Source organism: Synchiropus splendidus, chromosome 11, assembly GCF_027744825.2.
Source record: "Synchiropus splendidus isolate RoL2022-P1 chromosome 11, RoL_Sspl_1.0, whole genome shotgun sequence".
Classification (NCBI taxonomy): domain Eukaryota; kingdom Metazoa; phylum Chordata; class Actinopteri; order Syngnathiformes; family Callionymidae; genus Synchiropus; species Synchiropus splendidus.
Window position 1 is genome coordinate 3,589,168 of NC_071344.1, and position 25,622 is coordinate 3,614,789.

At 43.1% G+C, this 25,622-nt stretch overlaps 1 protein-coding gene across 1 annotated transcript; it reads right to left on the reverse strand.

Annotated features, from left to right (window-relative positions):
* Window positions 1–2,234: 2,234 nt before the first annotated feature.
* On the reverse strand, window positions 2,235–23,993 carry LOC128767526 (neuronal acetylcholine receptor subunit alpha-3-like). Its single transcript, XM_053879631.1, has 7 exons — window positions 23,759–23,993; window positions 8,666–8,805; window positions 8,537–8,581; window positions 8,366–8,475; window positions 8,082–8,289; window positions 5,684–6,679; window positions 2,235–3,607 (listed from the first exon to the last, which is right to left on the reverse strand). The coding sequence occupies exons 1-7, from the start codon at window positions 23,814–23,816 to the stop codon at window positions 3,482–3,484; spliced, it is 1,683 nt and encodes a 560-aa protein (XP_053735606.1). The 5' UTR covers window positions 23,817–23,993; the 3' UTR covers window positions 2,235–3,481.
* Window positions 23,994–25,622: the final 1,629 nt, after the last annotated feature.

Sequence of the window (25,622 nt, forward strand, 5' to 3'; positions counted from 1 at the left end):
GATTTTGAAGTATAGTGAAGCATTTTGTTAAAAACTCTGAACTTTTTGTGTTAAAATGCTGCAACTCATTGCTTTCGCCCTGCTTTGGAACACAACCTTTCACTCTAGATTTGCTTTCTCTTCTAAATAAACAGTATTTGTGTTGAAGCCAAATGGCACATGGTTACCTGTGTGGCGTGTGAAAAAAAGTGGAAGTTGAAATGTCACACATGAGCACAAGTGCTTGTGAGACACCTACAGTAGTTGCGTTGGTCACATGATCTTAAATTCGATTTACTGCAGCTAAGCTCGAAGCACTTCCTTGGTCCAGATATGATCACTTTCAAAACCTCTGAACCTTGTGGCAGCCATTGTGAGAAGTCCACCCCCTTGGCACCTCATCAACCTGCGCACCGAGACTGATGTGAGGGAATCAACAATGGCATCCTCCCAGACCCACATATGAACTCACATAAAAACATGTCTCAATACTCCAAGGTACTTCCACAGTGTAATCATTCTCTTTCACACACACACACACACACACACACACACACACACACACACACACACACACACACACACACGCATGTCTGTCTTTCTATCTTACTGAGGACCGTCATTGACATACATTCCCTAGCCTCTAATCCACAACCTAACCATTCAAAACAAGTGGCCAAACTTAACCTTTACTCTTAACCAAACTAAAACTCAATTAAAATGACCCTCAAAATGAGGCTGAACAAAGTGAGGACCGGCCAAAATGTCTTCATTCTTTTGTTTAAAACTCATACTGGTTCTCACAAGGCTAGAATTACAAGTACACACACACACGCAGGATAACGTCTTATGTTTTGCCATAATGTTTTCTCGTGTCTCTCACCCTAAACCTATCCAAAAGAAATCACTAAATTTAACTAGGACTCTGAACCAAACTTAAAATCAGCCTCCCACCCAACAGTAAGAAGCCCAGGAACTGAAAGATCCAGAGTTAGAAGAGAAGAGTCAGGTAGCATGTGATGTCTAATGAAGGAAGTGGACAATTGATAAAAAAAAAAGCTGTCGCTGTGCATCATGGGACTTGAAGTATGAGCGGGGGAGCTTTTACTGACGGAATAGTTCACTAGAATGAAATATGGGGGACACATATAAACACATCACAGGCTGGAAGTGGGGTTTGACATGTCTGAATTCCAATATCAGACACTGCGCATCAGCCATATTAATAAGCTGATACCGACGCTTTTGTACAGCTAGAAAGAGCAACAAAACCAACCAACCAAGTTTTAGTATCAAATTGCCGGTTCACCTTGTGGCGCTTCTCTGGCTCACTTTATGAGTCCCACAAACCCGTGTCCTCATTTTTCAGGGCCAATATTGCTTATCTTGTAGCCTGCAGCTACGTGTGCATTGGCTTTTTGTAAATTATGACTGGAATTGTGCCGACAGCGGCACTTTCTGCTCACCAAGGATGAGGGTGGAGAGATGTCTATGAACTTAACTCACCATCAGCCCATACAGATGGTATCAGTCCATGAATGGCTGCTGTCATAGCACATATCTCCCATGTATACGGGCCAGTTGGCTCCTACAGTGACCCCTAGTTGGTGCAGCCTGTTTGTACGTACCACATTCAGTCAATGCTTGAAGCTTTTTTTGTTCCTCTTTGTCCAAAACTCTCTGGACTATAGATATTTTTTCTCTCATAGGCAAGGAGAGAAGTCTACCATGGTCATGTGACATTCCTAAAGGTACAGCACAAGGCAAAGAATGAGGGGATTGCAGCCTGCCTCCACTAAACGGAGGCACAATAGAAGCCTAGAGGCTGATATGAACAGTTCATATCTACTATGAAAACAGCAATTTATTGGACTGATAACATCTGAATTGGGTGCATGGTATTGTGGGTTGATTTTGATAATGCCTTTTCTCTAAATAATCAGAGTTAAAGCTTCGCTCAATAACAAAAATGTGTTCCATTGTGGAAGAGTATTTTAAATTCAAGGAAGGAAATCTGAGAGAAACAAAAACCTTGGTCTCCTATTTTAATAGTCTAACGTCAAACAAAAAATACTGACTTGATTTTGTATGATCAATTTTGCAACTTGAAAACGAAATAACAACATCAAGGCCGGTGATTTCTTTCTTTTCCTAACCTGTCTCTGCACACATCCTTTGTTTAGAAAGACCCCATGCTCATCTGAAGGAGGTTAAAAACATAATTCAGCGCACACATCAAGTTTTCACACCTTTATTGTGCAGGTCAAACTGGTTCTCTACGTTCTCTTTTACAACAGGTGCCATTTTTGTTGGAGATTCTGTGGCTACAGTTCAGCCATAGATGGTGTTAGCATCACTCATCTGTAACAACTCACATACATTACCACAGTTCATGGATGACCAATGAGTAAATGATATTATTCATTAAATTGTGCTTGGTAAATTGTGCCAGGTAAATACTTGTTACATGAGAATAACCCCTTTTTTATTGATTAATTGTGACACAATTTGTGCAAATAACAATATTAATTTCACATATTACTGTATATGAAAGGGAATGCATCTGATGGATAAAACGTTATTTGCATATATTTTGCAAAAAATGTTATTTTACCCACCATTCATGAGTTAATTATGTTTATGTTGTATTTATTTGCTGTAAACAACCATGGCTATATGTTGTGTGTGAGCTGGAACTTTACTTAAATCTGTGCTTTGTTTGACACCATGTCATTGATCAAAAAGAAAAGATGGTTAACAAATCAGCAGAATACAATGTTATGACACAATGTCACCCTCAGTAAGACACAACAAAGAGCTTTGTATTTATGCCACATGCTTCCTAAACCCATCCCATGACATCACAGTTGCACTCTAGTCACTTTATCTCATGAAGCATAATGCAGAGCGACCATTAAATATACTGAGATTTTCTCAAAGGTGATTAAAAAGACATTTCAAATAAATAAATAAAAAAACACTGCTAAGGTTTTATGAAGCAACTCATACTAGATACCTTCATGAGTACAAGCTAATGACAATAACATCAATACCTGCCCCTGAGACATTTTTTCCTCTTTAATATAATTCATTTATTCACACTGCTGAATTATTTGTCTGTACATTGATAAAGGCTGAGTGGACTTTTTTCTTTCTTTAACACACAAAGAGAAGGGAAACAAAGAGAGAGGTCATGGCGACAGAGTCAACAGTTGAAGGTTGCACCGAGGGAGGGTGAAGTGCGGAACAAAGGGACAGAAAGGAGGAGAATAGATAACAGCTTTGCATGAATATTGAAGAATAAGGCAACGGATGATTGAGTAAATCTGGCTAAGCGAGGAAACGTCAAGGCTGATGAATCCTGCACAAGAGGGCAAGCGCAGCAACACGAAGGCTTGTGCTGAAATAAAAGCGAGTCCGGTTTTCGGTGTGAAACAGCTGAGGAGGGATAATTCACAGACCCTAGTGGTTAAAAGAAAGAAAAAATGGGGGGTAAAGTCACTCATTTTAAGAAGCTGATGAGAGGCTGCAGGAAAAGTCCCAGAGTTCCGAGCACACACACCGTCACGAAGACCCACAAGAAGATTCTGTCGATGACCATCGCTACATACTTCCAGTCGTCTTCTACCTGAGAGCAGAAGAAACACATGTTACGTGGATTTTTTTCAATAAATACATTCTAATTCCTTAAATAAAACAAAACTTCCTTAGTCTCACAGGAGCAAAGTGGGGCCAAATGCGACGTTCACAGTAAACCCACCAAAGAAATAGTAGTTTTTTTTCATCATTAATCATCTCTTGCTATGAATGCTATATACTGTATGAATCAACAGCTATTTTGTAGTTCTTTATCTTGTGTCTCACATTGTATATCTGCGTTCTCACTCCTTTCACAGTTATAAAAATAAATATGAATATAAATAAAATGAATTCAATGAATAGGCCAGTGTGTTGGCAATGATACAGGAGTGGCCATACAATACATCGGTATATACTGTGACACTCTAAGTTTAGTGCTTATTGTTATGTCAATCCAGTAAAACTTAAGTTAGAGTAAGAGTTAAGTAAGACTTAAAATTCCAACAGAGGAATGTATGGCTTATCAACAAAGTATCTCCAGGGTACAGAAAGAAATGTCACAAATGCAGCAGCATATCTATGCATTAAAAATCGATATAAATGAATATCAATATTTTCTTACACCCATATTAATATATAATGCCATTTTAATACAATTCATTATCCCTTATAATAAATAAATCCAGACAGAATGCATTAAACTTCTTTAAAAATTCTAACCCACAGTTCTGTGGTCATGATCTTCGATTAGAATATGAAATATAAGAAAATAAAGTCCCTTCTACTCTAATGTTTCATCAACAACAGCTACATTACAGACTCTTTTTCGCCTGCCCTGCCTTTTTTTCTTGATGACCCCTCACACCATAGGCATAGAATTTGGAGGCTATGGCTACATGCAGCTTTTGAACACTCATGAGCACAGTTTAAGAACAGAAATAACATTGAAAACATGAGCATTGTAGAGTAGTGGTTGGAGCCCTAATACACCCTTCATAATATTCTTTCGCTCAATATTATGCAAGTTTTGTTTTTTCTCTCCAAAACTGACTCAAGTTTCTCTCTCCTGATGACACATTTGACATTTCATGTGACTCAGTGGGTAAATAAATTTCCCATCTCTGATCAAACGCTTCCCTGAGGGAGCACAGAGGGACAACCGGGTCAGCAAAGAGCTTCTTCAGCAGTCAAGCCACACGCCCAGAGCACCTCACGAGGGAGGCCTCCTACACTCAGCTGGCTGCTCTCACAGTGGGTGAGCCTTGGCTCTGATCTCAGCCCACTTCAGACACACAACTCAGTAAACTCATTTCCAGCAATCCATTTTTTAAGACCAGACATGAAACAAGACAAGACACACGCATCTTACAAACCTCACTGTGGTCTATATAAAGAGAAAAGGAGTTTTGTTTTTCATTTTGCTGTCATCATAAAGCAGCCACAGGATGTGTCTTTCCTGGTCAATCTCTGCTCTAAAGATAAATCCTATATCACATGTGAACATTTAAAAAGCGCCGTGGTAAATGTGTGCTTTGTGTGCGGGTGTTTGATGCTTCAGGTGTGAGCTGTGGGATCACGGCTGCTCCGGTCATAATGCCTTTGTGAGCTCAATGGAGGAGCCAGGACGGCTTTTCTAAACGGATCAGTGATGATGCAAGCTTTGCAAAGAAAAGACAGCACAACAAGCATATCAGGACCATCCAGAGTGTGAAGAAGAGGGCTTTCAAAGCCGTCCGTCTGCTACAAACAAGCTGCTTTATTCTCCTTTTATAGCCCCATGTAAATTCTTTCAGCTCCATTTAAAAAGCTTTTGAATTAACTGGCTCAGATAACGCACGTGTGTGTGCTTAACTCCTTCCACAGCAGCGTGTCTGGGTGCATCTCTGACTGCCTGACAATCTGCTCCTCAAAACAACAGTCGATTCCGAGAGAAATTGAAAACAATCGATGACGTAGAGGCATAAGCCAACAAGGCATCGAAAATGAGGTGGACGACCTCAACCTGGCTGAATTTTTTTAAACTTCAACTTCAAACTTAAAGGGTTTTCATTCTCCTCCTCAAACCGGATGTGATAAGGTCGATCTATTATAACCAGTACTGTAGAACAGTGCCTTCCTTCCTTACCTCTTTGGCTTTGTTGCGGGTCCTCATGTTCTCCGCAATGTACTTCACACTCTCGATGGCCTGCTTGATCTCCGGTGAAACCACTGAGAATGCCACCACAGCATTCACCGGAGATGGGGTGTTAAGAGGCCTCATCACTTTGGGCATCTCTGATTCAGCGGGCACCTGAGTCTTCGGGGCCTGAGAAGGAGAGGGCACCATTGGCGGCGGGACGGGGGTCGGGACTTCTTTTCCTCTGTACGGGTACCTTCTGTTAATATGCCGTTTCAAGTCCCGGTTTTTATCACCGTACTCCACACAGTTCATGGAGCCACCTCCAGAAGGGGCACCTCCTCCACTTTCGTTCAGGGGAGGGATCGCTACGCCTCCTGTGATGCCTCCGACGCTCACGCTTCCTGATCCACTTCCCAGGCTGTTGTTTCTCTTCCTGTTGGCCAAGCTGCCGCCTCCAACTAGTACGGTCCCAGCGGTCAGGCTGGGGGAGGAGGAGCAGCCCTGGTCAATGGGCCTTCTCATCAGCATTACCCTGGGCAGGACCCCGAGGAACACAGAGCGCACCCACTCAGGCATCGTGTGAGTCATTGGAGTGCGATAGTGCACGTTGAGCACAAAGACAGTGATGACAATACTGAGCGTGACGAAAATCATGGTGAAGAGCAGATATTCTCCGATGAGCGGAATGACCAGAGAGGTCGAGGGAATGGTCTCGGTGATGACCAGCAGGAACACGGTAAGCGACAGCAAGACGGAGATGCAGAGAGTGACCTTCTCTCCACAGTCGGACGGCAGGTAGAACACCAGCACGGTGAGGAAGGAGATGAGGAGGCAGGGGATGATGAGGTTGATGGTGTAGAAGAGCGGCAGCCGGCGGATGTAGAAGGAGTAGGTGATGTCCGTGTAGATCTCTTCGCAGCAGTTGTACTTGATGTCGTGTTTGTAACCGGGAGCATCGATGATCTCCCACTCCCCACTCTCCCAGAAGTCTTTCAAGTTCACCTGGGAAGCACAAACAACACAGTAACAGTGAGAGAGGAGGAAGCAGGGAATGTCGGTGGAGATTGGGAGTCGACCTGATTGACTTTGTGATTCACTACCAATCACATGGAGACTTTGAAGATGTCGAAAAATGTAGATGCTGCTTGGCTACCCCTCCACTCTCACTCCATCCTCCCTTGCGCACACTTATCATGCACACTGAGCGACAGGAGAAGATCCCCACGTTCACACTTGCTAAAGAAAATGACATGGATCCTCCTGCCTGATGAAAACAAACAACCGCGGGCTACACAGGCGCTGCGTGGGCGTTGGTTCAATGACACACACATCTGAAGTGAGACGGCATGTCTGAAAGTCATGTTCACAGACATGCGGCTCGATCTGATAAAACAAACTCTTTGCCAGACAAAATCAGAACTCGACATCCAGGAAGTTAGCTGGTGAAGGTGGGATGAGTAATGTTGCGATAAGTAAGTTTGACCCGCATCCAGATAACCGAATGATTCTTTGATAGTGCATAAATTATTGCACAAGGCTGGTCTACTTATCCCACAAATTTCCATGTGAAAAGGGCTTTAGTGGTGTCTGGCAAAGACCTACGAGTCACAATTGGCTCTATGAAAAGCAACTGACAAAGCTGGGACCTTGACTACCAAGGCAAAGTTCACCCAGCTAGTCTTACACCACATCCGAACAGACAGTGCTAACACCTATCTGACTTCTCCTGGCTTTCTATACCTTGAAGTTTGAAGTTAGTACAAAGCGTTAAATGCTGCAGAACCTTCGTACAGACTGACCTTTTCCCCCTGGAATTGATTTTCAGCGGATCTTTTCAACAGCTCAGTGGAAACACTCAAAGTTGTGAAACATTGAGAGCTTTAGCTCGATGATCAAACAAGAGAGAAAACATAGGAGGGCATCTAAATTTCATCCAGAAATGACCTCGAGCTGTTTGGATAGGACTTTTTTTCTGTCTGGCTGCAGCACACCCCACTACTGTTCTTCCCTTCAAACTCAGGCACAGAGGCTGAAAAAGCCGGCTAATTGGATCTCGCAAAATCCAGTTGCTGCATGCATTTGTCACAAAGCTGCTAATGCAACATGTAAAAGGATTGTCTTTTCATGTATATATATATATATACATTCAATTTTAATAAATATACAGACAGAAATACGTCCGGACTACACAAGGTCTTGGGTCACAATTATCCATTTTAAAAGGCCCCTATTTTGCTAAGTCTGTTCCTGGTGCTCTGCACATGCAACATCAAATGAAATATTAAGACTTCACTATAATAACTCAGTTACACTACAGAATAAAACGTTCATATACAACTTATATACAGGGCTAATACAAGTAAAACACGTTTCCATTAAATCACAAGCAAATTCTGTCGCTTACCTTAGATCCAATGAGCACCAGGTCGATCTTGGCCTTGTCGTAAGTCCAGGAGCCAAACTTCATGGAGCAGTTCTGGTAGTCGAAAGGGAAGTAGGTGATATCCATGGGGCATGAAGACTTGAAAATTGCAGGTGGGATCCAAGTGATGGTGCCATCGAACTTCAGCAAAGCTTTCGTCTTGTCTTCCACCAGAAAATCTCCAACCGCGCTGCAGGGAAAACAAATGAGCTTTTGCACGGAAGGATGAGCAGCGAGATTCAGCTGCTGCCTTCACTCAAACTCACTTGTTGTACAAAACAATGTCCGGCCTCCAAATCTTATTCGACGGAACTCGGATGAACTCGATTCCATCATACTCAATGGGCATCCACTTTAATTTGTAGTCATTCCAGACCTGAAAAACATTTTTACGTTGTCAGAATAAGCCAAGCTGCAGAGTTGTGACTTTCACTTACATGTCGCAGCCACAGATTGGTTTCCATGATTTGATTCACCTCGTCCTGTCGGAGAGACAGTGTTGGATATAAAATCTTAACTTGCATTCTCAAGGGTTTTTTCTCCGCTAATGTACAGTACTTTCTTACCACTTTGACCAGCTGAGACATGGACAGCTCAAACGCCACTGTAACTGGATCCGAAACATTCTCCACTGGACGGATGAACTGATTATACCTCCGGAACAGCCGGCGGAATAACCGATCTTCTGATTTGGATGAAAGGCAGCCTGTTGGGAATAAATAATAAAAAAACAGCATATCAAAAACACTTTGTCCGATGGAGCACAAAGGGGGTCGAAGATGGAGTCAACGGCTCATTTTAAGGCTGATACCATATCGATATCTGGTGGCTTCGGAAAGCCCATAACCGATATTAGACCGATATTCTGGACCGATATTTGGTTACGATCGAGGTGAGTTTCCTTTGCGTGTGGTCTCTCTTTTAGAGAGTGTGATGATGGAGGATCTTTTCGGGGAGAGGGAAAGTGCTACCCCTGCGACTTGATAAATAAAATAAACAAATGCCCAGTAGCCCCATCATATTGCTTTGGGGACACTTCCAGGTGGAGGAGAGACCACGCAGCCAACACATGACCATGCAAACATTCCAGAATCCTGAACTCAGAGCCGGTGGCCGCATGATGTAAAGAAACTGCACTGTATACTGTGAACCGTCCAGTTTAAATTGAAGTTAATGAGTGAATACTCAAGAGAAGTAGGCCATGGATGCTGAGCGGAGAGAACACCATGCCACCACAGCGTAAAGAGGACACTCACCACAACTCCTTAATAAAGAAGACCAGGTGTCGTTAGTCCAGTCCAACTTGTTCTTTGCTCCCCAAGGAACTTATTAGTGTCCGCTATTTCCACTTCCTCATGCTTCACAGAGCAGGGCAGTTAGAGGCTCCTGGAACTTCACCTTCTTACCACTTCATATTTCAATCAGGTGTTAAACCTTCCTCTGATCATTTGAGACGCAGGTATTTGCATTCGGAAAACACATTTCAATGCAATGTAATATTTACCAGCAAAAAAGAAAAGAGCTGAAAAATTAGCTATGGTAGGAGCTATGGTAGGTTGGTGGCTACTTTACGGAGGAGATCATCCATCTTCCCATTCATCCACACAGAGGGTGTGCAAAATAAAGCTGCTGTCAGGGTCTCGCTATAAAAAGAACCAACGTTGTTGCTTGGTTGGCACATTACCATGTGCGACCTCACTTTGACCACAAACACATGGCTGTAAACCTCAGAAGCCAAACGCTTCTGGAAGCTCCTCATGACTTAAATACAATACAGAGCAAACACAGCACACAACAACTTAAACCCCTTTTATTTTTGCCCTGAAAACATATTGAACAGACAAAAAACAAGACAAAACGCAGGGTCGCAGGATCCACACACCCCTGAGAGCTGTGACATAACATTTTTACTATCAAACTCAAGGGATTAAAACTAAACTTGGCAGCATAGCTACACATCAGCCAAGGAGAAATGCGTTGGAAATTATCAGCTCACGGACGTCTGCAAGTTGAGGACTGGAATTTCCCATTGGCAGCTGGACCACTTCTGTCTGTCCATTCTCTGGTCTGTCAATTATGCAGGGATCAGAGCAAAGTGTGGACCGATTTGTAATATGGTGTAATTGATGTTTACAATCGGATCCATTCAAATGCAAGGGGGGAAAAAGCATCTCCAACGTACAATTATCTTTGACGCTGCAGCCACAAAATGGCACACAGAGCATGTTCGTCGGAAGATATGCAGATTGTTATGTTTCATTATTTCGCCTGGCAAATAACTACAGTGGGCTTTTATGTCCATGGAGCGACATCCAGCATCACATATTTGAGCGGCTGCCGTTCAAGATGATAAGGCTCATGGCTCTTTGTGCTATCTGTCTGTCGCCATTTCACAGGATTTGATAGCCATGCAGTTCACGGAGCGGGCACTCCCTCTGGAGACCATGCCATTTATATGTCTTATATTTTAAGAGCTGTAGCCAGCACATTCGTAACAGGAAAATGAAGAGAAAAGTAGTGATGTGTGGATGAGGTTTCACGAAACAATGTCCTAATTTTCCTGGAATGCAATCCATGTTCTTCATGTAATGGGCGTGGATTTTGTTGTTTTCATGCAGCATTCGCCAAGGTTTTCAGGATTTCTGTTCTTTGATAAAAAGCATTATTTATGGTCTTTTGTGTTCCACTTCCAACCCAGATATTCCACTTCAAAAGAGCTCTAAGGACCATATTTCAAACCTACAGGTGATGTGTTTCCATTGGATTTCAGACTGGAGAGAATTGGATGCTAATGCTGGCAACATCCAGAAACTGGGATTATAAAAAAAAAAAACACCCCACAAGCTTCCCATTTAAGAAAAAGGACAACAATTCAGACAGCCATCAAGCAGGCACTTACTGAGGAGCGTTTTCCAAGATGGAAAACATCACGCCCCACTCCAGCACAAATGGCCCACCATCCACATACTGACAAACAGCTACCTACACGTTCGCTAAAAATGACAACAACTAAATAAACCATGCGCTATTAAGTCGTCAGAGCAGAAACCTTTTTCACTTGGAATTCATGTTATTCCCAATTCTCTGAGTCTGGAAATCCTATGGGATAAATGACCAATCCATTTAAAACCATTTAACCGTTGAATTCCCCAACATGTGTTTTACTATCTTCAAAGTTGAGGTGGGCAATAAGACCCCCCCAAAATGGATTATGTATTTATTTATTTATGTATTTATTTATTATTAACACTTTACTAAATGTTCACTTTCTTTAGTGATGGAATTTAAATTGTGAAAGATTTGCAGACTCTGTACGCTATAAGTCAATCGCTATTTATCATTAATAGCGTAGCAGTGTTCCGATCAAAATTAGGATGTCGGACTAAACAGTCATGTGACTGTCAGAGCTGTACAGCCTACAATGCAATCAATTTTTCCGTGTGTTTGTTGTGTCTCCCTCGCAGAAGCACCTATACTCCAATCATGAACGAAACGGCGGCTGCACCACATGATGCATTGTGAGAAACAAGTCGAGCTCATTTGCTCAGTTGCCGTCAACTGGTCGCTGGCCTTTATTTTCTGCGATTAAGAAAGGCCACTCTTCTACTGCAGTGAAATGGTGCTCAAACACCACTCGGGGTCTCTCTGTGTGTCACCACCATTTTTTTAATGGTAGAAAAAAACTAACTTTCTCTCTGATTATAATTGTTACTTTTTTTGTTTCTGTCGAAATTAATTTCTGTTGTACACTTGGCTGGAATGTGCATTCATATTTCTATATAAATTTGAACTCTACTCTCATCACGAGTTGTTCATACATTGATATATAGCATTTTAATGCATTTTTGTAAATGTGACTGTTCAAAGTGAATATCGCACTTGAAGAAAATCATGCACCAAATCATAGTTGTAATGTCAGCTACAAAAATGGAAACTAGGAAGCTGCTGCATCTGGTTGTTTGGTATGTGTGTCTTCAGTTGACTGGCAACCTTCCCTGTTTTATATATAATTCATGTCATGAGATGCTGAGGTTATATCAGACATGCAACAGCGTCAAACAAAATCTCACGAGTCAAACCATTAACAGACTAATTTGTGGCTCAGACAGAAGAAATATTTCATATTAAAGGACGTGTCTGACGGTGTTAAAAGTGAAACAAATCAAATTTAGGTGAAGAAAACATGGCAGATACAGATCCATTTAACCTCTAAATACCACGGTGATCCAGCTGATGAGAGGTTCATGTGAGAGGCAAACCTTTCCTCTGGGTAAATTGATTTTCTTGAGGTCACTGCTTCAACTGTCCACACTAAAAGGCCCTCGCAATGTTTTATACATACTTTCCAAAGTCATAAAGCAGCTCCTGCATTTATTTCTACCGGGACCAAACCTAAATAGAGAGCAGCCAGACATCCTGGTTTCCGGTCTGTCTAGCCTGGTCTTGTTTGTCGAGCAGGGACCAGGGAAATTAAAAGAAATGAATTAAAGCTCTATGTTAGAGTGAATTCCAATATCCAAGAACATTCCGAAATAGAAGCAAATCAAACATGGCTTTTATTAAATGGTATAAGAAGCAGTGAGATGGAAGCAGGTACAGTGCATATCTGCAAAAGAGCTCCAGAACAATGACGTCGCCAACCAATTATGTCAATAATGGGGTCAAAAAAACTCAGTGGGAATGAATGATGGATGTAAGAGCCAAAAACAATACTATAGTAGTCAGACTATTTGGAATAAACACAAGCAGAAAAAAAGTGCACCCAGGGCGAAAATATAAAAAAAATGTTTTCACTTCAACTGAATGACAGTAGCATCTCGCTGTAAAAGAACACAGTGGTCACGCAGTGAGGACACTGAGATGGTCCTTCAGTGTTTAAAGCTGGCTAAAAACTATATGCAGAACCAAATCAAAATGCAACGAGAGACAGTCTGGTCTAGAGGTTTGTTGCAATAAGTGTCTGACTCTGTTATCTACAGTACGACTTTCAATTTGAAACCAATCATAACAGAAAATTAAGAAAAAAAAAAAAAGAACATGAAAATAATGTTTGCTTTAAGACGACAAAATGGGCTCCTGCCAAAAGAGCATGTACTTGCGCACCACTAAGGGTCAGACTGTGCCCATCGATAATAACACAGAAGGGGAAAATGCACCAAAAAAGTAAATTACGTTTTACTTCTCAGGAAAACTAACACTTTCAAAAACTTCGACTCCGCCAGAACATAATCCAAATGATCATTTAAAAAGTCTCTGAGCTATATTTTGGCCCCACTCCTGGCCTTCACATGTTTACTTGAGAGTTTACTTCAGTCCCCAAACATGACTGCACCTCATTATTTTCAGCTGCTGGTTTAAAAGTTTGTTTTTTTTAATTCCAAAACAAAGTTGGAACGATTCAAACTCTTGCTTCCAAGGCTGAGCAGGTTTGGTGTGGCGTCTTATTAAGTTCTCTGAGGTCACCAGCAGAGGCGAGCAGGGGAGCCTTAAGACTTAATGAACAGCTTCCCCCCAGAGACTGGTGGGTCATTTCCACGCTGGCTACCTGCTTTTAAGGCCGTGCGCCGCGTCCGGATTGGCTGCACTTCCTAACCTCTAATTGGCTCACGGGGGAAACCAGGGCAATTATAATCTGTCAATTAATTGGGCCTTTTGTACGCCGTCACAAAAAATGTAAGCCAGCGAGTTCTGTCTCTGCCATCTAGTCTCCACCAGCAGATTTAATTATGACCTTTTCACCTCTGACAAAATTGGCTTGTGTTGTGTTTAATCAAGAGTTGAGGATGCAAGAAGTCCAGAGTGGGAGTGTGTGACTTCAGCGATAAATGTTTCATGGGTTTGGATGTTTCATGTGGGCGAGCCGCTATCTTTAGTCCTCCGAGCAGCGACGGAGTTGCACTCAACTCCGAGGGAACAGACACGTGTTCACAAGGCAAAACCAAGATGAAAGAAAAACTGTTTATATTTTTTAAAATGAGACATCATTGGAAATAGTGACTTTGATGCTTCATTGCATAAAATCTAAATATTGATAGAATCTAGATGATAATATTAACAATCAAAACAATAATATTTACTAATACAGGTGTTTTAAAATATTGGTAAATCAAACATTGCATCCAAATACATTGACTTTATAGATTATAATCACAAAATGGACATTGTCTTTTCATATTATATCTGGGTTAATACATGGTGGTTGAGCGATGAAATATGGATTTAAATGAAAATTGCAGGTGCTTTTGAAGAGATGATTCTGTTCTGGATTATGCAAATTGGTGCATTGATCTTTTGAACGGTAACCCCGACGTATGTCGATCAGATAAATGTCAGGTGATAATATTGGGTGATAAACACCACAAAATGAGTGGACATGGCCTGGTGGCGACCTGCGCTCTCTCACTGCCTTTATGGGATGTATTTTTTTCAGTCAGAGCTGGACTGAATAAACTGGAATTCATTTGAGAATTTTGCTTGGACTCCGTTTCAGAGCAAACATGGATTAAGTTAAGAGCAAGCAAGACTGGCATCTTCCAAGAATATGTCTTCTGTCACCTTCTTTGAGTAGCGCTTCTGACTGCATGAAAAAATGAGTCACCTTACCTCTCATGAACAGGTAGTGGAGAACAGAAATCTACAACTTTTCTGGGTCGTCTATTTCCAGCTCCATTCTCTCATTGCACTGGCTCTGTTTCCCAGCTTCCTATGATTTGAATGTTCGACGTTTGTTTTGATTTGAAGGAGGCCCCGCTCTCCTCATATCTCCTCAACCCTTGGAAAGCGCTAGTAGACGGGACGGCCTCTTTGATCAGGCGTGTGCCTGACAGGACGAGACTGCGAGCGGGTGCCGGACGCGATGAAGGAACTAATTCCCCTCCGATATTGCATCACGGCCAGTCCGTGTTTGTGCAAGATAGATGGAGACAGCCGCGAGACCAGGGAGGCGGAGAAAGTGACAGCGAGCAGAGAGAAAACTACGTGGCGTGGCTTTTCTCTCCAGGGTTCTGATGGCCCGACTGTGACACGCCACATGACGTGCGCAGAACATCCACAGTCATTACTGCAGCTGCGGTAACAATCCTATTAGACCTATAGCCGTCTCCATGCAGGAGAGCCTGTTGACATAACTCACCACGTGTCCGCGCACGTACCTATTTATATACGATACATCCCTTCACCTTTGATTTGGCTCAACTCCTGACTCTCACTGATGCATGAAATGTGGAGGCTCCTTTGCTCGCACGCTCATCTCAGCGGATGTTTGATATGTGAAGTTGAGTAGGAGGCGTGTGAGTTGATATCTGACATGGCAACTTGTTTGTTGACTCCAGCAAGCCACAGCTGCAGTATTTAAAGTGCATTTTGACAAATTCAGTTACATATTCGATACTGAGGATGGGGCCGATAGCTTCTACTGCTTCAGCCTTATTACAACGTGACGCCTTTAGTGGTATTAATAAAAGTTATAAATTGTATTTAATAAATGTTTGACACACCATGGAAAAATCAAAAACAAAAATTGGATTCTTGATAAAAAAATTGATGCCAGATCCAGTCATTTCGCCCTACAGTAAAAACCTGACCATGCTCGCACTTTGAAAGTCAACAGTGTCCTTGAGGTGTGAACACACCTGCTTATGACGAAATCACCTGACACCGGTCGCAGCCTGGTGATATAGGGGGCGACAGTGGGCGGGACACCACAGACTGAAGCGGGAGATACCGACCCTTGACTGACAGCTAGCTGCTAGCGCCTGCTCTTAACAAAGGCGTTTAATCGCCATCAGGAGGAGACATCCATGATTCAACATATTGAACACATGTTGTCTTCAGAACAAGACAACATGAAAAATACAATTAAATGAAAACATTATCTTCTGCACCTCATTCATGCGCTGACATAAAGCTGCAAACATCTTGGACACACTCACCGCCTCACCGAGCCACATCTTAACCCTGAAATAAAACTAACTGAATATAGTCTGTGGCGTCATGAACACCTGAGCCACAGCAACGTCCCTCACACAGGAAACACTGAGGGACATTTTCAGACCATCTATGAATCCAAATAAACCGACCGAGAACTACTACAGTAAAGGCCACTTCTAAGTCCTTGTCCAGCCAACAGCCAGTGTTTTTGTTGATTTCCATTCTTCAGTTATTGTGCATACAAACAAACAAACAAACAGACCCCTGATCCACAGCAGCTGCTCCTCCGTGGTTGGTGGTAACTGATCCTAAAAGCATCATCCAGAACACAGATCAGAAAACGTACGGCACCACCCACTCGCACAGCCATTCACAAGTCAATAGTGCTTCACTTTCAGGAAAGGCATCAGAGTCTCTTTCATGTTTATTTAAATCAGTTAATACAGAATTGCTCGAGCAGCACACGCCTGCTCAGAGCGGCGTTTTCCAAGTGCTTCAGGTAACTCGGTAATCGCCGCTAATGAGCTCTGCTATCAGCTGCTCGGAGACTCGATCTGATCACATGACCGCAGCGATTAGAGAGTCAGCGGTGAAACAAAGTGCTCTGACGTTTACAAAACATCTGTCGATGAGCTTTGGAAATGCTCCATCAAAGGCTTCATTAATGCGAAAGCTTTGTTTATCTTCTCTGTTGTTGTCAGACGGAAAAGTTCGGTGAAAGAAAATGATGTTTTATTTATGACCAGGCCTGGGCTCATTGTTCTGATCGTGCTCTGCTCTTCCACTGAACAACTCTCTGGCCACCGACCTGGTCCAATCCTGCGAGGCAGATACATTGGATTATATTCACGTTTCATAAATATTGGTTTGAATTGATTTCAAGATTCTATCAACCGCCGAGGCCTTGATCCCTCCTTGAGGCTGATCCGATGACCCTTTAAAGCAGCCACCCAGGCAGCCTTGGACCCCCAGCCATAAGTGTCTTCCTCAGTCAATGCTCAGAACAGTGAGACCATCATGCTGCCTCAGCGCTGGACCAGCCGGCCCGCAGAGATAAGGACCATAAAGAAAACCCATTTGATGGACTTGATGCCAGTTGCTGTTATCATTTTCATGGCGTCTTATCCGTAACTCATGCAATGATTTGGACTGAACGTTGAAGTTATTGTTTTATAATTGTTCATCTTATCGCTAAGCTACATTGCAGTTACACGGCTAATGAAGCTCATTTCACGGCTTGTGTCTCTGATCTCATCCGTTTGGCCCAGCGAGCAAAAAGCCACGGTGTCAGCTGTGGTCGTAGGTGAAGATGCGACCAGATAAACATCTCACTTTCAAGTTGCTACCTAGTTTTGCTGGTATATTTTGTATTTTAAATTAGCGCAGCTGTCAAATTAGCCGCAGACAAGTTCATTAGTCGTGACACCATCATTGAGGAAAATTGGCTGAGAGTACGCGACCATCGCGACTCAACACAAACATCAAAGGTATGGGACCATGTCACAAAGGACACATACCTTCCAAACCAGAGTTTGAGCAATTAAAATTCAAATGTGAAGTTTCAAAACACTATTTCATAATTTACAAATGTATATATTTGTCTACCATTTACAACACTACATTCAGAAATGTTGCTGTGTCAACACGTGCACATCATTTTCTGACTAGTACCCGGTGACAAGTCAACTATTAAAATAATAGTTAACTGTAGCCTCGTATTAAATATATACATTGTTTACATTTTCAGAAAAATAATGATCATCATAATTTTGATTCAGATGTTCCTCCCACTGTTCTGAATTTTAAATTATGTAGCACTGTTAATGCAACTATGCTCTCTTTCTGGATGAACAAAACCTCATTTAAATGTTTGTTTTAGCGTATTACTGTTCAACATCATGTCAATTGGTGAGTTCAGATGCGCAGCGATTCCATGTGGTTTGTTCCACAGGCAAAGTTTTCTCAAACTTCAAAGTTGGACCGTTACGCCATTCCAGTTTCATTATTGTTAAGTGTTATGATAGAATGTTCAGAATTTTATAGTACATACAGACAACAAAAAGTTTCTCACTCTCTTGGAGACCTAAACAACGCGCCCTGGTGCCCCGGCTCCTGCCAAAGGTCATTTTGTCGCCACCACGCACAGACCCCGTAAGCCATCGTAACCCAAGTTATTTTCTGTAGGATAGATATTTCTGATGCTTGTGAACGCACCGCGCGCGTCAGAGAAATGTAGGGGAGAGCTTTACCCAAGATAAATGTAGAAAAAGCTGTCAAAGATAACAGTGTTGCATGTAAAAGAACCTATTCCCCGCATTTTTTTAGCCAGATCGGCTCAAACAGATCGCGCTAGTATCTTATTCTACGGCAGTCTGAAGGTACAAAAAGCAAGTCTCACTCAGAGAGATTTGTGAGAAGAGAGTAAAAATAATAATAACAATAATAATAATTTCCTCCACTTAATAAAGACGAAGAAGAAAGAGAATATTTATAAGTTGTTTGGTGCTAAATGTTTTAATTTTTGTGCACTTTTTTAAACCAACCATTTAATTATGTCATTTTAATTGAATTGTTTTCATGTGGCAGCATTAAGATTCAGGCCAAACAGCGGACTAAAATGTGATAAAAATGCAAGAGACAGAAAAAAAGAAAAGATTGAAAGGTTAAAAGGTTTCTGAAAATGCTGCAGAGTTGAGTTCACATCCAGGCGCTCTCCATCCTGAAGCATGACTGGGTTCATCCCCAGCACTGAAGACTATAGACTGTCCCGAGGGTGGGAGGGCTGGACTGTCTGGAAGTGCCTGTGTGGTGGGGAAAATGAGTGTGTGAGTCCAGGATGATGGCTTAAGCCATTCCATAGGGAAGAGGGGACTAAGGCCCCAGCTTGTGCCTGTAGTGGTTCAGTATGTGTGCGTGGGAAAAGAGGGGTAAGGGCGGCTCAGGCTGCAATGATCACACGACAATCGCGTTAAGAGGATCCTCCAGCTACTGCGCAGTCCTTAAGCCACACAAACACACACACACATTCCCGCTGATTGCCTGTCAGACTTTAATGCAACTATATTGCTTCTGCGAGGGGAAACCAGAAAGCTGCTCAGAGGAGCGTTTAAGTCGGGCCTCGTGGCCAATTCGCTAGCCAACGCTGCAATGTAGCTCGACAACTTCATATAAGCAGATTAGATCGAGTGTAAAAGGCTTTAAAAGAGCGGTGTGATTGCAGAACAATCGCAACTAATTTGGCTTAATACGCATGATAACTTTATTTGTCTGCAGCTGCCTTTTGCAGCAGGGGGATCCTCTCCTCTCTGTCGACATGCAGCTGCAGCCCGTGAAAACAAAGTGAGATAAAGGGTCAAGCGTGAAGAGTAATGCAACTGAAATCAGTCTAATTCCTGCTCGGCTGGACATCGCGTTTCAGCTCTTTAAAGGGAGATGCCGCAGGGTGCAGCCATGGAATGCAACTCCACTGATTCTAATCACCAAATCCTAAACATTAAGAGAGCGGCAGTCTCCACCAATATGCTGATGTGCGCCGCTATCTAACCCGCCGGCTGTTGCTCCATTTTAAATGTCATAGCGCCAACTAAAAACCTGCTCCTTCAATACCTCCGAGCTGTTTTTACTAGATTCTATTTTCGACTCAATCCTACTGACTGCCGGATCAGCGTTTCCACTCTTTGGGGTAAAAAAACACCCAGTCCTGGATGGCGGGAGACAATACCTTCTGCAGCTCTCTAATCGGACTCCCACTGGGACAGAGTGTGTTTTTCTGTGCGTGTGTCTACGTGTGTTCGTCATTCGTGGATTTGCAAACAGAATTCCGTCCAAAATCATGCAGCGAGCGTGGATCCAACACCCCAACACAACATGCCCAGCTATTTGCCGTTAGGTAGCGATATTCTCATTAAAAAGTGCTCCGTTACTAACATCTGTCGACAAACATGTGCTCACTGCGTAACGACTAAACGCTGTCGGCAAAGCAAAACACGTTAAAATAGCAGGTGATTTTTGGAGAAAGTTTTTTGTATGTAGTGGACTGAAAGCTGGCTAACAAAAATTGTTACTCTCCTCCTGAAGTGGGCACAGTTTGCAATGGTAGCTCACTCCGAAGTACAAGACCAAGTTTGTATTAGAGCTGCAGAAAATTCACAACCATGCCACGAATCACTGAGGCAATTCACAGCTGCTGCACCTCTGCTTCGGTTTGCCACCGCCCTACACAGGGTAGGAAGTAGGGCAGAGCTACAAAATAAAAGCCAAACCATAGATTTTTGTTCTTTACGCACAAAGCTTGGCCGGTGATCAAATGTGGTGCAAATGAGATTTCGCCAGTCGCGCTGCGCCAAGTACCAAACGCAACGCAAGCTGTGAAGTGAACTCAAAAAATTAGTTTGAAGTGAAAAATGATCAGGAATAATAGATCAATCTAAAAACCATAGCTGCTTTTTCACCGTAGCTGAGAGCCTTGGGCCACTGAGGTTATCGATACCAAAGGTAATATGTCTGAGCCACTTTGTGATAAGGACCGACCAACTACTGATGCTTCACGTGGTTTAGAAACCTCTTTTCCAACTGAAGTGAAGGCATCAAGATTAGCAGAGCGACGGCAGTGAAGAGTAGGATGATGGGTCGACCAGGTTTCATGAAACAGTGTCTTAATTTTCAGAGGCCACTAGATGGCAGTGTGTTTTGTATATATGTGTTATAGCTTCGAACAACTATTTCAGTGAAATCTCACATCATTTTTAAGCCAAGAGCGCCACCCGTTAAGCTCTGAAAAATAGGACTCTGTTTCATGAAACCTCATTGACCCATCACTAGAGGCACACTTGAATAAAAGACTGACATGTGTTTGCCCAACAGCAAAAAAGTTCAGATCTGATCAATTAAGAAAGACAAGCTAGCAGTGCAAATCTGCAGGATTTATGAAGGAAGCAAAATGTCACAATGGAGTATGTGTTAAAATCATGTTGTCAGACTCCATATGCAACCTGTTTCTGCTTTAAGGAAAGTCATGAGTGAGGAACGTCTAGTCCTAGAGGTCACTGAACGACATCATCATCACCTCCATTTGCAAAATGACATTGCACATGCGGGACCCATTTTTCCATCTGGGGATGGAGCAGTGCTGAATACCCCGCACTCTGACCGCAGACGGAGCTGATCTGTGACACTTCAGTGTGTCACTCAGGTGTCACACTCAGAGTGCCAGTGACACCTTCAAAATAAAAGTCGCCAAGAGGGTTTGGAAAGTGGCTAAATTTAGCCGCCACGCTGGCAACACTGCCCAACAGTTGTTCAACACAGAACTGAACCAAACCTTACTATGTTCAAAGGACACATATGAGCAGCAATATAGTCTGTCCATCCCGACTGACTCAAGACTACAGAATAAACATGGGCCCCTTCGCCGGGCCGATCAGAGCCTCGCCATTGGTTAATGTGCATCCAATTTATAGTGCATCTGGCCTAATTGGTTGAAACCAGAAAAGAACGAGTGAACTCAGGCTGAAGTTCGAGAAGCCCCAGGGCAGCGCCGACTGTGACTTTTATCATCTTCTTTTTGAAGAAGCATTGTCTTGTAAAATCCATCCCCTTCAAGGGCAAAGCATGAGAGCAGTTGAGCGAGGCAAATCTCCTCAGCCGAGGAGTGCGAGACAGTTCAGTCACGTGGTGACTCCTGAGCGGGCGTCAGGTTAGCGCATGTGCAGTACCAGCTCCAGTCACACAGCCACTGCAGCGTGTTGACACAAAGGCACTTGTGTCGCTCCCAGGAGGGGCGGCGCCGGCAACACATGTGGGACAGAACCTACTTCTGAACTCAGTGACAAGTTTCAGTGTTGTCACGAATCCTCGTGGATTGGTGTGCTGCTCATTAAATCAGAAATTTGCAGGCCCTTTGATGTTTATCAGCAGCAAACATTCCTTTAGAGAGCAACCAAAAAGGCTTGAAGCAACATTTTGGAATTGATTTCAAATTTCCAGCAAACAAAATGACATGATGTAGCAGATTTTAATGGAACCATGAGAGAAGCAAAGACGTCACCTCAAGGGAAAAAGACAAAAACATCCTGCACACTCATTGACACCAACCATTTGAATAATCCACCACATAAGAAAAGACAAAGGCAAATAAAAGGCAGCAGTGTTTTATCAAGCAGGTTTCTTGGAAATTCAGGGTAAAAAGAAAGCTTGAGCTGAATGTAACTTTAAGCAGAACGGAAGTTAACCTTTGAAGCGCTTAACGCACGATCCCCTGAGATCCACTTGTGTTCTGAGGTACTGACAGGTCTAAGCAAACCTGGAGATGTGCCGCAGCAGAAGGGAGTTTTTCAAAGAGAAGCAAAAAAAGGACGACTCAAACTGGGATCAAAACATACAAACAACCTGCTGCGGCGACCCACTTCCCATCATTTGATATTTAATCAAACAAAGACTGGAAAACCCCAACTTTACTCTCCCAGTGAGCCAGGCTGAGGAAATATATACAGGAATCCAAACAGTTTTAGTCAATCACCACCTTCTTCATTTTCTCATAGAAAACTGGAGCACCAATATTTGGGCTGACAATCGCCAAGCATCCTGTGTTAAATCAGGAAATTAGGAATTAAGAAATTCCAAACAAACAGAAGACTATTGTGGGGCCATGTAGTGTCCCATTTCTATGAAAACAAAAAAATGAGATTGTGTAAGTTGACACTTTATAGTGGAAGGTGGCTGTTTATAATGATCGTCTCATAATCTGTAAACAGACTTTCACAATGCAACTGTGGTTTCCCTTCGTTTTACATGCCTGAAACGACGTGCAGTCATAGGGGTGTCCATCACAAAGACACAAGGGACCAGAATGTGAAACACTGTCAAAGCCCAGCAGAATGAATTTTCATTGAAACTCAGCAGGATGCAACATCACAAATAGTCTTAATTCTTTTGAATTCTCCGTGGATACGTTTAGCCTACTTCTCTACCCGCATCTAAAGCAATACAGCCTCATAACACAAAAGGCAGAGAGAGAAAATCGGAAATATTAGTGGAATTATATATTTTTCAATGTACTTTAAATACAGCCAAGTGCTGCGCTACATTATTAAAATATTATCAAAATCAGCATTTTAGCCAGTGATGGGCCAACACAATACCTTGGAGCGTGCCATTATCAGCCCAAAGGCCTTGACTTTGACACCAGCTGTCTGGGCTCTAGAGTGTTACATAACAAAAATATTATTCCGCACACATTACTGTAGTGCACTGCTTATAAAAATAATTTTCTTCTGCCTCTACTGTATCTGCTTTTGAAATGGTATTGACAGATGAAAAACATTTGACTTCGCTAGTGTGTTTTAGAGAAATAGAAAACACGATATATGATGGAATGATCTATATTCCCAGATGGCAATTGTTTCAAATGATCCGAGAATTGGCGGCGCTTTAGTCGGGTTGAGTTCCATTTACCGGAGTCGGCTGTTTACCAGATTATTGCTCATATAATGACACGAAGCGCAAAAACTGGGGCACTAGCTACTTTGCCAAAATTAGCGTCCTGCTGAGGGGAAGACACTTTTTACGCAAGCAGCCATCCAAACTATTTGGTGACGGCTGACAACTTTACGCGTCGATAGCGACGGAGACGGGCGTGGAGGAGACAGTCCGCTTCATGACCGCATCACAGACCGAGACAAAAGTTGGCAAACTTCCGGCACCGTGCGTTCACGCATCCCACACTGACTCACCGTGCGCTGCGAGCAGCAACAGCAGCGGGACGGTGGAGACTTTCCCGGCGAGAATCATCGATACATCCACGGCCAGCGACTCTGTCTGAGGATAAACGACGAAGGTGGCGCCGAAGAAGAAGGGGTGTTACCGCGGCCCCGTCACTTCTCACCGTGGTCTGCAGTCAAGTCTGTTTTCAGGGAAACATTTCCCTGCGCGCGCCGGAGTGTGGAGATGCTGGTGCGCTCTGGCGACATGGAGAACTCGCACTCGTCCCGCCCTCCTCCTCCTCCTCCTCCTTCCTCTCGTCTCTCTCCATCCCCTCTCTTGCCTCCCTCTACCCTCATGCCACTCTGACTCACAAGTCATTAGTTTGCATTATTTACAAACGTGACAGCTTGAATGAAACCTCTGTTTTTTATTAATTCTTTATCCTCCTCCTTTGTAAAAGCATTGGCTCCCCGACATGTTTCTGAGGTGACACTGGATTTATCAAGGGTAAGAACTGACTCACTGTCGCGCTGTAAATGGCCTATTTAGTCGCCTAATTGATTTTACATGCACAACAATGCTCACGCAGCTTAAAGCAGGAGCTGATCCGTATTGCAGTCCAGATGAGGAGGCCTCGTTTAGATTCATATAATGGAAGCTATTAATACCCGGCAGCAGTGGACTGGGCTCTTCCCAGTGTCTGAGCTCGGGAAGCGGGGTTGATTTGTAATGGGGATCAAAGTCGTGGCGAAGACACATCACACCACACTTCTGTGTGGACCAGTCGTGTTTCCCTAAAAGGAGTGTGTTAACTGGTCTCTGGATCTTTCACTGCTAGACTATTGAGGTATAAGTAAAAAATATCTGAGGATGATGGCTCACTTATGGTCCAAGAGAAGACCTCCATCGAGTCAGGTTACCCACCTAGACTGGACTGGAGATCATGGTGATCTGGAACTGAGAAGATTGTTGACTTCAACACTGTTGTACATCATCATCATCATCTGGTACTGTGCTGCAACTGTCTGATTTTCTGCCTCACAATCTGAAGCACAGATTTTATGCTTCTGCTCTGCTACTAAAAGCGTTATCTTTTAGTCTGAACTGACCCATGACGCAACAGAACCTTCCATCTTGTCCTCCATCATGTCTGCACCCCGACTGGATTGAGCTGGACAAATTCTCTGATAATGTTTACATCAAACTCGACAGCAATTGTTTGTCCAGGCCCTTATAAATATTTGATGATGCAGAAACAGCTGACTCTCAAAACACATGATAGTTAATATTTTATTAAACAAGTGTATGTGGACCATGAATCTGTTGGCCTTTCACTGGTCACAAGGAAAAACACATCACTGTTTTAACACTGCTTAGAATGTAGATCAATAGGAATTACACATGTTAAGTGGAATAAATAACATGAGCACTGTTGTGTATAATGTACATTAAAATGGAGGTGGAGATACATGTTGGAGGGAAGTCAGAAGAAGTAGGCAAACTGTGAATGAAAGGGAACCAGATGGAAGAGAAGAGAAGAGAAGAGGAGAGGAGAGGAGAGGAGAGGAGAGAAGAGGGAGAGAAGAGAAGAGAAGAGAAGAGAAGAGGAGAGGAGAGGACAGGAGAGGAGAGGAGAGAAGAGGGAGAGAAGAGAAGAGGAGAGGAGAGGACAGGAGAGGAGAGGAGAGAAGAGGGAGAGAAGAGAAGAGGAGAGGAGAGGACAGGAGAGGAGAGGAGAGAAGAGGGAGAGAAGAGAAGAGAGGAGAGGAGAGGAGAGAAGAGAAGAGTAGAGGAGAGGGGGGAGAGGAGAGGAGAGGAGAGGGAGAGAAGAGAAGAGGAGAGGACAGGAGAGGAGAGAAGAGAAGAGAAGAGAGGAGAGGAGACGAGAGGAGA

Coding starts and splice junctions, on each gene's coding strand:
- LOC128767526 (XM_053879631.1), bottom strand. CDS start 23,816: ATGATTCTCGCCGGGAAAGTCTCCACCGTCCCGCTGCTGTTGCTGCTC. Junction 8,582..8,665: donor TGTCTCAGCTGGTCAAAGTG/GTAAGAAAGTAC, acceptor TCTCTCCGACAG/GACGAGGTGAATCAAATCAT. Junction 3,608..5,683: donor CCCGCAACAAAGCCAAAGAG/GTAAGGAAGGAA, acceptor TTCTGCTCTCAG/GTAGAAGACGACTGGAAGTA.